At 44.3% G+C, this 17,171-nt stretch overlaps 1 protein-coding gene across 3 annotated transcripts in view; it reads right to left on the bottom strand.

The window, feature by feature from the left end:
- pvrl2l (PVR cell adhesion molecule related 2 like) overlaps nt 1–17,171 on the bottom strand; it is a 255,795-nt gene that overhangs the window by 135,010 nt on the left and 103,614 nt on the right. For all 3 annotated transcript variants that reach the window (XM_068575310.1, XM_068575311.1, XM_068575309.1), the window contains exons 2-4: nt 12,794–12,906; nt 10,499–10,742; nt 52–345 (exon numbers count right to left, since the gene is read on the bottom strand). In XM_068575310.1, the coding sequence (XP_068431411.1) occupies nt 52–345; nt 10,499–10,742; nt 12,794–12,906 (651 nt within the window). The remainder of the gene's footprint in view (nt 1–51; nt 346–10,498; nt 10,743–12,793; nt 12,907–17,171) is intronic.

Raw genomic sequence — 17,171 nt, 5'->3', positions numbered from 1 at the left:
TTGTGTTGTACGTCCATGTGGCCCTCACTGCGTGAACATAGAAGTCCTTACATTCCACCGAGAGCTTGACAGGGTGAACCCACGGCCGCCCCTGCGCCTTCTGGTCGACCATGCAGGTCACCTCCCCGCCGTTGTCCGCCGGCGTGGGGACCAGCTGGTACTCGCTGCGGACCGTCACCGTGCCGTCCGGCCCGTTCGTGGTGCTGGTCGAGTGGTTGCCTCCGACCGACGCCAGCCACTTGATGGTGGCCGCCGGTTTGCCGTCCGCCGCCTCGCACTGGGCCACCACCACCGACTTGGAGCCGGCCTGGACGGTCACAACTTTGGCGGAGTTCTTAGGCTTGGCTAGGGGCAGAAGATGGGGTGGGGGTAAAGAGAGGGTTAGGGTTAGAGGACGGGTTCAGTCGGTTATGTTGTGCATGTGACGTCGTACTGAGGCTGTAATAAAACTCTGAGAATGGTCCTCTAGTGGGACCACCCGACTTTACAGAGACGGAAAGAGAAAGTACAGTTAGATTCTTAAAACGTAGCCACATAAAAGGCATTAAAGAGCATTATTATGTTCTGATCAAGTTAACCTTTTGGAAACCGTGCGTAAAAATCCTCCCGCGCCCATTTTAAGTCCCAGCATGCCCCATTTAGACAATCTTTTGGCATAAAATATGTCATTTACCCATTTTTTAACCGAACAACACCGTTTTTTGACTGAAACTCCTTGGAAACAGGCCGATACTTTGTTTTATTGTGATTTATGTTGCAGATTCAGATTTTTTAGGGGCTAATCTTTCCTGAAAGGTGTGTTATTGACAGCTTGACGAGGCATTTTTTAGGAATCTGGCTCATATCTGGCTGTTTATAGTTACGATCAAAATATCCTTTTAAAAGTGTTTTTTTTGCAAGTATACATTTTTTCCCCAAGACTTTGCTGAACAAAAACGTAAAATAAACACAAATATTGGATTTAATTTGGAGTTCCTACAACGACTCAAACACAGGGGAAAACAGGTCAGGAGACAAAATTGGTTCCACCGTTTTCAACGGGTTAGTACACAGTTTGGTTTTCATGGTTAAATAACAGCTAATATGCTCTTAGAATAATTAAAAACAAAGCCCATCCTCTGCAAGTTCAATGGTAAGCAATAAGTATGCATGTTTCAACATTATCCGACTGGTTTCCAGTGAGCTTCGTCTTCCTCGATTTCTTTGCAGGTGGTGCCTACCCCCACGTCCCCAATTTAAGTGACACATCAAACAAACCAACAGTTACAGTGAGAGGCTTTCACATCCCAGCAGTGATATGGAAAAACATTGCTGTTCCTTCTACCCTCATTAAATCGAACTGGACTTGTCCTATAAAGTGGCAATGTTCCATGAAAACAGAAGAAAGAAAAATACTTCTGACACACGATCAATCAATCCGTAAATGTCAGTGAATTCCATTATTTGGTGAAGTTGAGTGTTGCAATTTACTTTTTCTTTGTTGCTATTCCCACTCTTCTGAAACATGTGTCATGTTGTACTGCTGGATGTGATTTAGTAGATTCCCTCCACCCCATTAATGCCTCTCAATCCGTCACATGTGGCTGTGTGTTTACAGAGGTGTGATGGACATAGTGAACGTTGAAAACTTAACTCAGGCAATTATTGAAAACACTTTTACTGTCGGTGGAGAAATTGGTCCGTCCGTGTTGGTGAAAGAAGTCGTCGCTCTTTCATCCTCAGGGACTGTCACCAAAGTTTATATTTCCATTCATTTTAAAAAATGGTTGGGCATTTCTGCGACTGCCGGATTGAAAATATCTCAACCTAGTGGCATGCTGTATTAAGCATAGCCTCCACTTTAACCAATTTCCAATGTGTGGTGAGGGAGATTACATTTCCCCCTAACTGATCACTGGAGGCTTCGAGGTATCCACCTGAATCCTACTTCATTTTAAGTGAACACCAATGCTTAGCCGAGCCGACATACTGCTTATTTTTTGTTAGAGGAGTTGAGTAAAAAAGAACTATGGCTGGTTATGTCGAAAAGTCGTGTCGTCTTCACGCTTCTTGATGACTGAGGGGCTGATTAGCAAACTGCTAGTCCTCATTTCATTGTTTGAAACCGCCTTTTTGCGTCAAAGGTCTGGACCCAAGTATTTTTCATACAGAGAAATTATTATGCTATGATAACGCAGCTGAATAAGAACTGAACTCCCATCCCCTTTCTTTCCATTCAAGTATTCAATTTGCATTTTTGCTGAGTGTTTAAGTCAAGGATTGAGCTTTTTTTATTACAACAAAAGCTTTGCATTAATGAACTTTTCTACACTACCCCCAGAAAAAGTGTCCCATGGATGCACATCAGCCTTTAATGAGGCGGTCGCCTGCCCTAACTTTCTTTTTTTGCCCTGGCAAGCAGCTACAGATCAAGGCCTGTGACTGGAAGGTTGCCAGTTTGAATCATAAACAGGTCGGGCATATATCTGCCAAGCGTGAAGATTTGTAACTGAGCGCGGAGCCGGCTGTTGTTGCATCGAGGTGGCGTTCGCATGGGACAGCTGACATCTGTCATCGTCACTGAGTTTGTGTTGGAAGCATCCAGACGCTCAGGAAGCTAATTAGCGAAGCCCGGCGCTGACCCCATGTTATTACTTACATTTGGCCCACATTCTGCCAGCCAATGGCAGCGACAGCGGCTTTGCAATCTGGCTGCAGGGACGCCAGCGTAACCTTGGCGGTGAGCGGACCCAGACACCCAGCCACAACCGGAGCCTGTTGAAGACCCGGCTTCAGAAACCAGATTGGTTTGTCGCACCTGCTCCAGCACGCAAAACGCAGCACGAGTCTTACGTACGGCCGGTCGGAGACGAGCCATTTCTGGACCGCATCGCCGTGCCACAGCTGACCCATTTACTTCCCTAACTCAATCAAAGTTGACCCAGAATCCTCTCCTATCTGGGTTGTGCTGCGATTTAACAAATGTTTGAAGCAATCTGTACCGTCTGTATCTGTTCAGAGGCTGATGAAGTCCATTTGAACTTCACATTTTCGCAGCCTGGCTCCGTGGTTGGTCCAGTTAAAACAAATCTAAAAGCCCTAATGGAACATTCACGGTTCCCAGAGGTTTTCCCACTAAAAGGTCGAGACAACATTTGGAGGGAATAGTTCATTCATGTTCGCCTGACTTTTGATTACTTTTGATCCAGTGCCAACATTTTATTTCCTCTAATTCTTTTGTTCAAGACCAATTGCCTGCTGAACATTCCCATCAGCCTCAGCTGCACTTTGTGTTTGTGCTAATTACAAAATGTTAACATTATGAACTAAAAGGCGTCACAAAACATGAACAAAAGAACTTCACTATTGTTCGGAAACTGTGCACGAAAATCCTCCCGCTCACATTTTAAGTCCCAGCATGCCCCATTCAGACAATATTTTTGGCATACAATAAACAATATTTCCATTTTTCAACCGAACGACACAGTTTCTTGACTGAAACTCCTTCCTAACAGGCCGAGACTTTGTTTTATTGTGATTTTTGTTGCCGATTCTGATTCTTTAGGTCCTAATCTTTACAAAAAGATGTCTTATTGACGCTCCAGGAGGCTTTTTTGGTGAATCTGGCTCATATCATGCTGGATGTTCATAGTTATGTTTAAAAAATAGATTTTTTTGGCAGATTTATAAAAAAAAATCTTAAGACTTTGCTGAACAAATACAATGAACACAAGTATTGTAATTAACTTGGGGTTCCTACGACGACTCAAACACAAGGAAAAATTAGTTCCACAGTTTTCAACGGGTCGAAAAAACATTTAATATATACCATAAACGTAGAAAAACTTGTCACCAGACGGATGTAATGGTTGTCATTCTGAGCATTTCAGTCTTTTATTTTGAGCCGAAGGCCCTGCGGTTCCTAATGACAGCCCGACAGAGCTGCCAGCACAGCCTGTGGCTGTTAGTCTTAATATTTGATCGATCAAATGACATCTTTGATTTGCTTCTGACTCCTTTCTTCCTGTATGTCAACGTCATCCATCAGCGCATCTCCGAGGTTTTGAATTCAGGCCCAACTGAGCTTCCCCAAATGTGAACCTGACCACACAAAAAACCTCGGGGTTTGACCTTTTACAGCAGTACAGCTTTGCGACCCTGTTCTTGAACTCCATTTGGTTCAAATGCAAGAGGGGGAACAAAACAAATCCTCCAGATCAACTGCAATACACATCGGGTGATCACCCCGGTCTTTAGCGTGGAGCCGAGTCACCGCTGGGTGTCTCTTCGATGCAGCATACCCTCTGTTTCTTCCTTCTCTGCATCCCTAAACATGGATTTATACACTGCTCTATCCTGATAAAGGCGGCCAAGTAATGTATTTTTGTTTGTGTGTGTGTGTGTATTTTCTATTTTGCTGCATACATTAGCTGGAAATCAATAAAAGCTTCTGGATCTTGTTAAATTTCTGAAATTCATGTCTCACCAGCTGCCCAGGTTTGTAAACATCTCCTCTCAGCTTGACACGCTGCTGCTGAATATTTCCAGACATTGTCGGCAAAAAAAAGAAAAAAACATCTGTTTGGCTCTCTATGTCTCCTCAATTGTTAACAATACATGAATATGCAAGTAACGCAGGGATAGTTTATACTGCAATTATTCTGCCGCGTGTGTTGTTTTGACAACTCATTATTGGCTGCTGGGAATGTTGACAAAATGCATTAATTTAAGCTTCAGGGTAATTTAGCCAATTTGCGCTTGAGGGCGTTTGCTAAATGTCTAAAAATTGTAAGAAGGAAGGAAACAAGAAATGATAATTCACAATGTCACTTTTGTGATGCAAAAAGGGAAAAGCTGAAAGCGCGTCACTTTGTCTCGTGAAACCCGGCTCAGACTCGCCTCTGAACGCAGATACTAAAAGCACCCCGAGGCCTCGCGTTTGGAGCCCCTTTGTGCCGCCGCATTTAACTGTACTTTGACTGATTCGGCGCGCCAACTTGAGGGCAAACATTGTTTTTTTGCTCACCTTCCTCCTGTCTGTTATCAACAGCTCGACAATGGAAAGAATGATGGATGCTGATCCAATTCAACCAAGGTTGTTGCGCGCCGACAAGAGCGGCATCTCTCATTGTTCCCCGCAGACCGACGCTGCTCAGCGAGCGATGGCTTTACGCTCGTTTTGTTCGGGTTATCTCTTCTAACCCTTGAAGAGCCGGGGAGTCAGTACATTACTATTGAATTAAGAGCAGTTGTTCAGAAAAAGCACCGCTAAATAAACTGCCTACTGCGATTAGTCATCAGGACTCTGAGCCTCTGCTGTAATTTCTATTTAACCTTTGCTCTTCCAGGGAAAGGGTTTGCTTCTTCAGAGCAAGACCCAGCACCTCCCGCTTACAAATATGTTCACCTGGGAGCTGACCTGGAGGCGAAAACACACATTCGAGCTGCCGTTTGCAGCTGACTGGAGCTATTAGGGTCATAATGCTTCTGGAAGGAATGCCTGCAAAGCAGATGTTGAGTAAGAGGAGGAGGAGAAGAGCGTCTATCAGCAGCTGGATTCAATGGGTCAGCAAAGAGGTTTAGAGTCACACTACAAGTTGCACATGCATTCATATCATAGCAGAGGCTGAAATCTAAGCTTGCTGACAAGAAAGCAAATGGTTGCACCAAATCTTCCTCATGCAAGCTGGAGCTCTCTCTGGCGTTGACACGATGATTCACGAGTCAAAGCAGAGGCCACAGTAACGGCCGAGGCGTGAGCGTGCAAGAGCCCAGTGGGAGCGTATCTACAAGATGTGAGCCACGACCAGCTGCTGGGCCGAGCGTCAGAAGCGCTTCAACATGCTTTCGTGCAACAGACTTGCAGAACGTGCAATATGCACTCGTCTACAGGATACTGTGTAAAATACCACACGCATCTCTTTGACAATAAGCCCTGTGGGATATTTATCAGCAGCTATCAACCCTAAACTCACAAATCAGGTCATTCAGTATGAAGTTTGGCATTTCTTTGAAGACATTGTGGAACTAAAAAGGTGGTTTAGTTGTCAGTGACACTCAACAGATTTGGCACAATGAGCAGTTGCAAATTCCCAATGAAAATAAATAAAGGATTTCTTTTTGCGCCGTTAAAAAGGGGACAAACCGACCCTCTGCTCACGCCCAGCTTTTTAAGGATAAGGTGAAACAGTCGTGCACTCTGTGGCTCACGTTACCGCACTTCAGGTAGCCTTTAGGTAACGCGTTTAAGTTTGTCCGTTCTGAGCCACCATAGCAACATGCAGTTTCAACTTTGGACTCTCTGGACTCTTTAGACTCCTTGGACTCCCTGGACTCCCTGGACTCGTTGGACTCTTTGGCCCTCTGGACTCTCTGGACTCTTCAGACTCTTTAAACTCTTTGGACTCCTTGGACTCTTTGGCCCTCTGGACTCTTTGGGCTCTTTGGCCTTCTGGACTCTAGACTCTCTGGACTCTTGAGACTCTTTAAACTCGTTGGCCTTCTGGACTCCTTGGACTCTCTGGACTCTTTGAACTCTTTGGACTCCTTGGACTCTTTGGCCCTCTGGACTCTTTGGCCTTCTGGACTCCTTGGACTCTCTGGACTCTTTGGCCTTCTGGACTCTAGACTCTTTGAACTCTCTGGACTCTTTAAACTCTTTAAACCCTTTGGCCCTCTGGACTCTCTTCAAATCCAAAACGACAAAGAGGATCGTAAAAGCAAACGTCCTCCTGAACCACTACACTCTCCCTCACCTGCCATTGTATTCCCGTCCTGCTGGCGACATCCAGCCAGATGCAACATGGTTGTCTCCCGTCCAGGACGATATGACATCACTCACTGCCAACTGAGTGATTCTTTATTCACACCCCAATCAGTGGTAATAAGATTGGCTGGCGGTGGCGCTGTATCCAATAAGTCATAATACGATTGGCTGTCAGCATTATGTATTCACGCTTAAATAAGTTGTGATGTGACCGGAGGGGGTGCCGGTGCTTCTAGATCCAATAAAAAGCAATATGATTGGCTGCCAGCGGCTGTGGATTCGATAAGGATCTAATGCGATTGGCTCGTATGGATTCCATATCCAATAAGGTAAAATTTGAGCGTCTTGCAGGGACTTTGAGCCACTGAGTTTGGCGAGAAACAGGAATCTGTCCCGGAGAGCTGTCGCTCCAGACAAAGGGAGAGGCGGTGAGGTCTCCGGCAGGTATTTTCCCCCCCGTCTACCTCTGCTTCGTGCCAGCAGCAGCAGGTTAAGCAGGCCGAGCCGGCCAGAATATCTCTCTCTCTCTCTGCAAGTCAGCCAAGTTCTGCATCTCCCTCGTGCTTCGTTCTCCTGCATTGTTTTGTGAAGGTTAAAAAGCAGCTGGGAGGACACATAAAAAAAGGAATTGTGAAATATTACTTTCCATGAACCATACTGACTGCAATTACCGGGGATACTGTAATGAATATATTTTAATTAGGGGCTCCTATTGTGTCTCCACAGCGACTCTTTGAGAAGTGTTTTAGTGCAGCGGATAAGGAATCCCCATGACCCACATTTGAGGCGTGCAACACATTACCGTGGCTTTCAGAAATCCATCTTTCTTTTTAATTCTTCCTTTGATTGTGCGGCGCTGCGACTGAATAAATAAATTGTTCTGAGATTGCACGCAATTTGTGCAAGAAAAAGAGGGCGCCCCTCCCTCTTTTTCTTGCAGAAATTGGACTCAAACATGTCACCCTGACAAACAAAAAGTCGCATGATTTAAAAAAAGAAGAAGCGTTTGGGTTTAGAGTGCATGGGACTGGATTATAGGAGCTCTTCATCGTACAGCCACCGATGCTACGGGCCATATACTGTAAGCACAGCGCGTCTATATAACAATCCAGGGAACTGTCGTTATTCACGTTCAAGCATGAAGTCTCTCCAGCGCCGTAAACTGTGCAGGAGAGAGAGAGACACCAGGCATCAGTCCTTTGTAAGCGGCGCGCTAATGGGAGGACATGTGGGTGCATGAATAACACCATCTGTCTGCGATTAGAAACAGGATGTGTCCCATGCTAACAGCAACTAAACCTCAGTTGTTGTTGTTGTTTTTTCATCACAAGTGAGCAGTTTTTCCAGATTTCCCATTACTGAGGTTAGTTGCTAAATATTACATACATACGCACATAAACTCGTGTTTACAGTCGTCGAGCGCTCAGGTTCACCGCAGGAGATGAAGGAACATAGAAGAGTGTCAGTGATATGTTTCTGAGACTTACTAATGTTGAATAAAGACAGGAAAGGATCAACTGCAGTTCCCGTAATATTGCAATGGAGTCAGTGACTTGTGCGTTTTGCATAACATACCAGCTCTTTACTTTCTGCAGGGTACTCATGCATGTACGGACAACTATCACTGGGTTACGACGACACTAAAAACACGCTCCAGATATATCTTTAGAGCATAATGAGCCCCCAATAAGGGTCAGTCAATATCTATAACATATCTATCTGTACATCCAGATTAAACTGCATCAGGAGCGCCATTTTTTAATAGCATTAAATGCTATTGTGTTGCACCTGGCCACGTGATTTGAAGAAACAGGGGTCAGCGTTTCCCCTCCACTACTGAGTCTGTACGATCTACATTTACAAAACTAGAAAAGCCCACTACTAACTAACTAACTAACTAACTAACTAACTAACTAACTAACTAACTAACTAACTAACAGCAGGAAACGAATACACAGAGTTCAACCCAACTGCTGAGTATCGCTGCTGTCTTAGCGTCGGCCTGTCGCTCACGTTTGCCATTCGTGTGTTTAGTGTGACGCTAACCAGCGCTGTACAGTCTGGATTGATAGTTTACTTATTAGATTAAATGCAAAAGTGGCAGAATGGAGTAAACAATGCCTCCTCCCCCAGGGAAAAGAGGATTAATTAGAGGAGCTGTGGCATCACGAAACAAGAGGAATCGCTCCTCATGTCCGCCTCCCGTCTAGATTATATTAATGGCTTTTATCTGATTATCACAATCAGGGTCCTTGAGATAATTCATTCAGGCATTTGGCCAAAAACAGATGTAACTTTTAATTAAATCGAAAGGTTTAAGTGTTCCCGATAAGTCAAGGAGGTCACATCGGAGGTTGACCTCGGCGCTGCGCTTATTGCAGCAAAGGAGATCATCCATTCAGCTATTTTCATGCAGAAGCTTTCATGATAGCAAGTCAACAAAAGAACACAAAGAGACAGTGGTCCGACAGCAAAAGGAGACGCTCCTGACATTTTAATATCACCGTGCCAAACCACTCTTTCACTAGACGGATATCAAACACATGCACATTACCTCCTTTAAAAACAGGAATGAATGCCGGTCGTAAATGTGAGCCCTAATCAGCTTTTAGCATATCCACATCCGTTCTCCAAATGTGATTCAACGTGGAAGTCACTGTTCCACGCTTTAAAGTCCCAATGAAATGGAAGTAAGAGCATCTTTAGCTTCTGTACTGCGAGTATTCTCCAGTGAAACGGAAAATTTGAGTCACAAGGCCGTTTTATTCGAATCCTGCGCATTTGATTTCGACCTTTAAAAAGTGAGTGGGCTGGAAATGTAGAGACATACTGAGCAGAGGAGCAGTGTGACTCCACACCGGGCGGCAGCATCCGGTTCTGCCGAGTGAAGCCGGTGAGGAAAGTGTGTTAAAACTGCTTCCCCCCCCCACCTCGAGTTGTGTTAAAGCCGTGTGAAAATTCAACGTGGAAACGGTCACATTCCAAGATGGCGACGGCAAATTTGCCGAACTCGAGGCTTTAAAACGTCAGTGAACAAACTAACGGGTGACTTCGCGATGACTTTGTCTACTTTGGTTCAGGTATTCCAATGTAATAATAATAATAATAATAATAATAATAAGAAGAAGAAGAAGAAGAAGAAGAAGAAGAAGAAGAAGAAGAAGAAGAAGAAGAATACAATTAATTTACTAAAACAAAGTCCACCAATGTGGAAAGTACAACAAGCTCATCGACGTCTTTGTTTTTCTTTCGGCATGCAACTGGTACGCATCCTGAGAAGACTCGTCGGGTGCTTTGACCTTTTGGAAAGTGCTCCCGCTCCCATTTTAATACCCAGCATGCCCCATTCAGACAATCTTTTGGCATAAAATACGTAATCTTTTACATTTTTGAACTGAACGACACAGTTTTTTGACTGAAACTTCTTCCTAACAGACCAAAACTTTGTATTATTGTGATTTCTGTTGCAGATTCTGATTCTTTAGGTCCTAATCTTTCCAAAAAGGTGTCTTATTGACGCTCCAGGAGGCTTTTTTGGGGAAGCTGACTCATCTCATGCTGGATGTTCATAGTTACGATAAAAATATCTTTTTAAAAAATGTTTTTTTTCGTGCAGATATACATTTTTTTCCCCAAGACTTTGCTGAACAAATACATACAATAAACACAAGTATTGGGATTAATTTGGGGATCCTACGACGACTCAAACAGGGAAAAGGAGGTCTGGACGTGGACGTGCACCCCTCCACTCACCGAGCATGACGAGGCTGGTCGTCCCCTGTTCGTTTCCAGTCGGGTAGGTGGCGTACTCGCAGGTGTAGCGGCCGGCGTCGGACATCTTCAGGTTGGAGATCCTGATGGACGGGTTCTCCAGATTGTTGTGGAGGAAGATGACTCGGTTCTTGAAGGACGGGTTGGGGAAGCTCTGTCCGTAGATCGGGTGGTACACGGCTATGTTGTCCCTTTGACCGTCGATAGGTTCCCATATCCAAGACACCTGGCAGGAACAGAGGTCGTGAAAGAAAACAGGGTTATTGTTTTTCACAATGGGGCTTTCTAAAGTGGTATTTTCCTCTGAGTTCATTTTCTAGATTTTACATGTTTTCCTAAATTCACCTTTTTAAAAGGCACTTGCATATGACACACACTTATGTGTTGTATATCGCAATTTGCAGAACAATCTCAGCTCTCTCTATAATTTGGCACCATTATCCTAACTATAGAGAGATAATATAGCCCTAAAGCTGACAAATGTAAGCTTGATTTTTGAAATTCTTCATGTCTCTTGCGAAAACATGACTTCACTCGAGTGGACTTACTGTTTTGGTGATGGAAATCGGTTTACAGAAGGTCTTAGGTTCACAAAAACAGCAGAATATATGAATAAAATGGTAGATAACTGTCTAATACGACATTTTGAATTACCATTTTTTGAGTAGAAGTGTTGTCTCTCAGTACTTTAATCAAATGAGAGAGGGGGAGTGTTTTCAAACTAAACATTTATTAATATTTAAGTCTGTTTTTCATGAACAGTTTTCAGAACAAGAACAAAATATGTACTCTGTATGTATGTACTATGTAGTCTTTACCAGTAAATGGTTGAAACTGCAGGTTTTTCCACAAAAAGCACTCAGTGTGGTCCCCATCAATACACCTGCCGAGTGTAAGTAGATCGAATGCGCAGATCTCTCGCTATGTGAAGGACAAGCAGACATGCCTCGCTTTACTGTTTGACACACATACCATCATTTCTGACATTTCTCTGAACAAGTATTGCAATATGTGCTGCTCTGTCTTTCATTGAAAAGTGAAAAGGTAATTCCATGTATAGTAGCCAGATATCAAACTCAATTGAAGCTGTCAGAGTACCGAGCCAAGAATCTACTGCGAGATGAAATGAAAGGTCTCTCCAGACTATCAAATGAGGATCCTGCTGCCAGTTTAAAGAACGCTCATGACTTCTGATACGTGGAAGATATTGATACCTGCTATGGTTGTTATGTGACCCCACCGCGAGGGAGAATACCATATTGTTGAAGCAAGTAGAGCTTCTTTTCAGTTAATACAAACGACTACAACATACTGAAAGTGGTGGACTGGGACGCAAGGGGCAATAAAAAGTTCATCAATACACATTCAGCAAACCTCCAGAATAGGTGAGACGTCTGAAGGACGTCTGGAGAGACCGAGTGAAGGGTGAGGAGAGGAAGAGGAAGACGGGGTTGTCCCCAGGACGTCGGCGTGAATTAGTGGATGACACTCCCCCCGTTAGCCGGACAGAGAATATATATATTGGGCAATTTTGCCCGTCGGCAATTTCAGTTTTTGTTTGTGAACAAATTGCCTATTGATTCCGTCAGAGGGGGCAGAGATCATACCAGGATCAAACTGCAGTAGCGGACAGCTCGTAGCGCTTTGCTTGGCGAAGTTGTCATCCGGGCCGTAGGTATAAATAAATAAATAGACTTCCAAAATAATCAGAGGTGAAATCCAGATGATCCGTGTGTGAAATTGAGTCAACTCTGGCAACGACGTACTTTCAGGTTGATGTTAATTGCAAAGAGCAGAGGTAATGCAATGTGCAGGATGTCCTCTTGAATGCTATCAACATGACATCCTGCGCGTTGCTTTACATAATAACAGATCAGATCTGATGAGATGTTTGATATTGATATCTCATCTCTGTGTGGTCCGGGAGGTTTGGCATCCTTTTATTTGTCCGTTACGAAAATACAGAAATCTGAACGCTAGAATACACACGAGTTTAACCCCTAACCCGCTCTTTTCCAACGCACCATCATCATTCGTTCACTGAAGTAGAATTACACAAGCAATATAACAACACAAGGTGACAAGCAAAGGCAGTCGCATTGTTTTTCTGGAGGCGATGAAGTCCTTTCTCATCCTCGTCATTAATTGCAGTTAAAGGATTAGGAGTCACAGTTTTGTCTCCCTCCCCCAGCTACCTCGTTAATCCCGCTTAGAGATCGCAAGTAGCTTGGAAAGCTCTGAAGCTCCGCAGGTCGATGCCGCGCTCCGTCTTCCTACCTGTGTGAGTTTGGTTCGGCCTCCTCCATCGATGAATTCGCAGCGGAGATCGACGGACTCCGTGGGATACGCCTCCAGCTCGTCCTCCACTCGCACTTTCTGAGCCCCGATACCTGGAGGCGGAGGAGACAAAGAGGGAGATTATGCATCAGCCACAAAACCAATATTGTTTTGAATAATTAAACATGTTTGTTTGTATCGGATCTCGAAGAGGAACAAATAGAGGCTAAGAGGGGTAAGAGAGAGAGAGAGAGAGATAAAGAAGACGACTTGCTCACTAGAAGGCCAAGGCCAAATACCAGATCTCACAATGGAGTTTTTTCCTTTATCCTGCTGACAAACAAACTGAAGCAAAAACACCGCCTCCGCGTAGAAACAATAGATTATTAGTAGTTCGTTATGGATCTTTGTTTGTGTTGAGAGGAAAAGATGAGCCACCTTGAAATAGTCTGAACGATGTAAGACAAAGTTATGGAGAAGCGTGAAGGAAGTCCAAAGAGAAATAAAATGAGGGGGAAGTAAGAAAGAAAGTGGAAGAGAAAACAGACGTTCTTTCAAGAAACCGAATAGAAAAAGTGTTTGAATCGTGAGCCTTTGATAAGACGCCTCGGGCAGAGTCTTAGCCAGCTTCTTTTCTCTGTCGGCCCTCCTCATTACAATACAGCTCGTCAACCGCGAGGCGTCGCTAGGGGGCGCGCCTTCAGGAACGCCGCTTCCGCGATGTGTTTGAAAAGTCCTGAAACTCCTAACTTGAGTATGAAGGCAATGCGATGGGAGAGCAGAGCCGGTCTGCAGAGCCGGTCTGCAGAGCCGGCACAGGTTCAACCCAAAACAAGTCCGTCCTGACTCAAACAGAGATGAAAGGAGGACGCTCGGAGCCGAGCAACCGTCTCAACACCGCGCAGGACCTGCTGACCTGCAGGCTGCAGTTCCCATTGGACCAAGTCAAAATTACTTTTGCTCAAAATTCAAACCTCTCATTCTGCGATCAACTAACTTCTTCTGTGTGAAGAGAGCCGCAAGCCCAAATCATGCGTTGTAAGACTTCAATCGAACCTTGAAATAAGGGTTTACGAATGGTTCTGTTTTCGGTTCAACCCAGAATAACCTGCTTGTGAAGAACTTCTTATCGAAGACAAAAGGTCCTCATGAGGAACCCTGGATGGTATTTTAGACGAAACCCCCGAAAATAGAAAGGGTTTATCAGAAGAACACCCTGAACTGATTTTAAATGAAACCGTTGGAATATAAAAAGGTTCTCTGAAGAATACCCTGGGTTGGTTCTAGATGAAACCCCTTAAGATATAAAAAGGGTTCTCGTAAGAATACCTTGGGTTAGTTCTATGGTTCTCGATGAAATCCCCTTGAGATATAAAAGGGTTCTCATAAGAATACCCTGGGTTGGTTCTAGATGAAACCCTTTAAGATATAAAAGGGTTCTTGTAAGAATACCCTGGCTTGGTTCTAGATGAAACCTCTGGAGATATAAAAGGGTTCTCATAAGAATACCCAGGGTTGGTTCTAGATAAACCCTTTAAGATATAAAAGGGTTCTTGTAAGAATACACTAGGTTGGTTCTAGATGAAACCCCTTAAGATATAAAAGGATTATCGTAAGAATAACCTAGGTTGGTTTTAGATGAAACCCTTTGAGAAATAAAAGGGTTCTCATAAGAATACCTTGGGTTGGTTCTAGATGAAACCTCTGGAGATATAGAAGGGTTCTTGTAAGAATACCCTGGGTTGGTTCTATAGGAAACCCCTTAAGATATAAAAGGGTTCTCGTGAGAATAACCTAGGTTGGTTCTAGATGAAACCTCTGGAGATATAAAAGGGTTCTCATAAGAATACCTTGGGTTGGTTCTAGATGAAACCTGTGGAGATATAAAAGGGTTCTTGTAAGAATACCCTGGGTTGGTTCTAGATGAAACCCTTGGTGTATTAAAGGGGTTCTCAGGAGGAGCCCAAATTTTCTTGGTGGAACTTTCTACAAATGGTTCTAGGTATAATCTTCCATGTTGGGCTGGAGGTAGAACGCTCCAATGGGGTTCCAGATAGAGCTGAGTAATATGAAAACAATCAAATAACCTCAATGTCGATATTCTGTGTCAATATTGGAGGGTTGACCATTCGTACTTTCACAAGAAAAGACAAACACATGCAATAGCTTGTCTCACAATGTGGATATTATATCAATATAATGTCCAGCCGTAGTTTCAGGTGGTTCCACCGATGTAAAAAGAGTTCCTCTATGGGATCAAAGCAAAATAACCCTGTATAGTTCTAGTCAGCATCTCTATGCGTCCTTTCTCTTTTTTACCCAAAAGACTGTGGTTGTGATACTTTAACGAGAATCAGTGTCCCGACTGATCGTGTCATGTCTCCGCGTCCAAACACACCCAGGAGAGCCCGGCTTCCACTGGATCGCGGATGGATTTGACAAATAAATAAGCTTGTCGCAAAAAAAAAAATGCCCTTGAGACTTTTTTATCTTGAGAGCAGCAAAAAAAAACTCAGAGCCGGACACATTCAGCTCACATTACAGGTCGCAGATAGATACTTTAAACTGGATGCAGGCCTTCAGTGGTGTTCATTAAAAGCCTCACCAGCAGCTGACTTATTGCCGCTCAGCAATAGGTCTTTTTATTTGGATCAGTGTCAACACACAGCTCTCAACCAGTGAGACAAATTGCAGCAATAGCACCATGTACAGCATATATATATATATATATATATATATATATATATATATATATATATATATATTGTGTATCTATATATAGACACACGCACATCTGCTGTATTAAATTAGTTGAAATTAATGAACTTTAATGAACTTGTAATCCTTGTCATCATGAGACGGAGGAGAGAAAATGCCTGGATGAGAGAAAGGAAGAAAAAAGAAAAAAGGAAGGAAGGATCAGAGAGAGCAAAGCGGAGAAGTTGTAATCCTTCGTTAATGCAATCCAGTCCAAGTCCGGCGGCTCAATGTGTTTGGCAGCTTGCAAACACAACCAGGGGACGTTTTTAAAAGAGTCTTTTGATTGTTCCTGCCGTTGAATCCGCTCCTTTTGCTAGAATGAGCCTCATCGTCAAACCTCTCGATGCTCACTTTATTAACTGCAGCAGATAATGATGCCTTGCTCCCCCCCCCCTCCTCTTCCATGCCCTGCTCCTTTAAACTGCTCTCAGCTTGGCGCTCATGCCGTGATCCGGACCCCTGCCATGAACCCCCCCGCCGACCCGGGATCAAATCCCACCAAGGTCTTTTCTCCACCACCTCCCCGTTCTGCCCTCAAGTCAGCCTCTGCGCCTGTGAAGATAAAACTCTTGCGGGGAAGCCGTCCTCTCGGTCGCTTCCCGAGAAGCTAACCGCTAGCAAGCCCCGGGTGGTTCCAGTGAAAAAGCCTCTTAGTGTGTGTGAGGGATTGATTAGGACAATGTGTTACACGCCAAAAGCCATGGAGGTGAATGGGCCGGCTGGGGTTTAGCCTAAGAATGAGCCGTGACCAACACAGTCACATTAACAAAGAATGCAAAGCGTGTGTGTGTGTGTGTGTGTGTGTGTGTGTGTGTGTGTGCGTGTGCTGGCAGGGTGGAGGAGGGCTACCACGTGTCCGCCCACGTGTGCAGGACTGATTTTTGTGTGTGGAGGCGTGAGCTTACAGGTGTGTGTGTGTGTGTGTGTTGTCGTTTTACCCATGTTGTGGGGACACATATCTGTTTACACATTGACATTGTGGGGACCGCACTCCTTTCGGGGACAAAATTCACGTCCTCATAAACAATTTGTAGTGAAGACTCAGGAAAAGTCAGGATAAGGTTGGGTTTAGGTCTAAAAAGAGCAATAATGGACATTTTTGAGCATTCATATACAATTTTATAAGCGAGGGTTAAGGACGTAGTAGTGATGTCCGCCTTGCTTGCTCTATATGGCGGATACAGCAAATAGTTGCCGCAAAAGCAAGCACCTTCGGTGTGTTCCAACCAAGGTACACATTGTTAGCTTTGTTAGCACATTTGCTGTAGTTTGTACTGTTAGCACCGCTAGCTTCTAGCCTCCTGAGAGCCACGCCACGCTAAGAGACATTTAGACGCAATGGGAATGCTCCCAATCTCGTCTTATGCACCTTCAAAGGTCTCCGGCAAATGAGTGTGAGTAAATGTGACGTCCTCCAAAGTGATGGTGTGCATGATTACTGCGCATCTGAGTGTGTGCGTGCGTTAATCAGACAATCTTGTTGTGATGTGAGTGCATACGAGCCTGATTCAGTCATTGAACCAGAGTCTCTTCCCTGAGGGAGACAATGGGCTGTCAACCATTCCCACCGTGAGAGAGGCACGCACACGCACACACACACACACACACACACACACAC

The sequence above is a fragment of the Clinocottus analis genome, unplaced genomic scaffold (assembly GCF_023055335.1).
Source record: "Clinocottus analis isolate CAN_PGR_092001 unplaced genomic scaffold, fCliAna1.0.p SCAF_14, whole genome shotgun sequence".
Taxonomy (NCBI): Eukaryota; Metazoa; Chordata; class Actinopteri; order Perciformes; family Cottidae; genus Clinocottus; species Clinocottus analis.
Note: the sequence above shows the minus strand (reverse complement) of the source record. Positions and strands in the feature narration are given on the sequence as shown.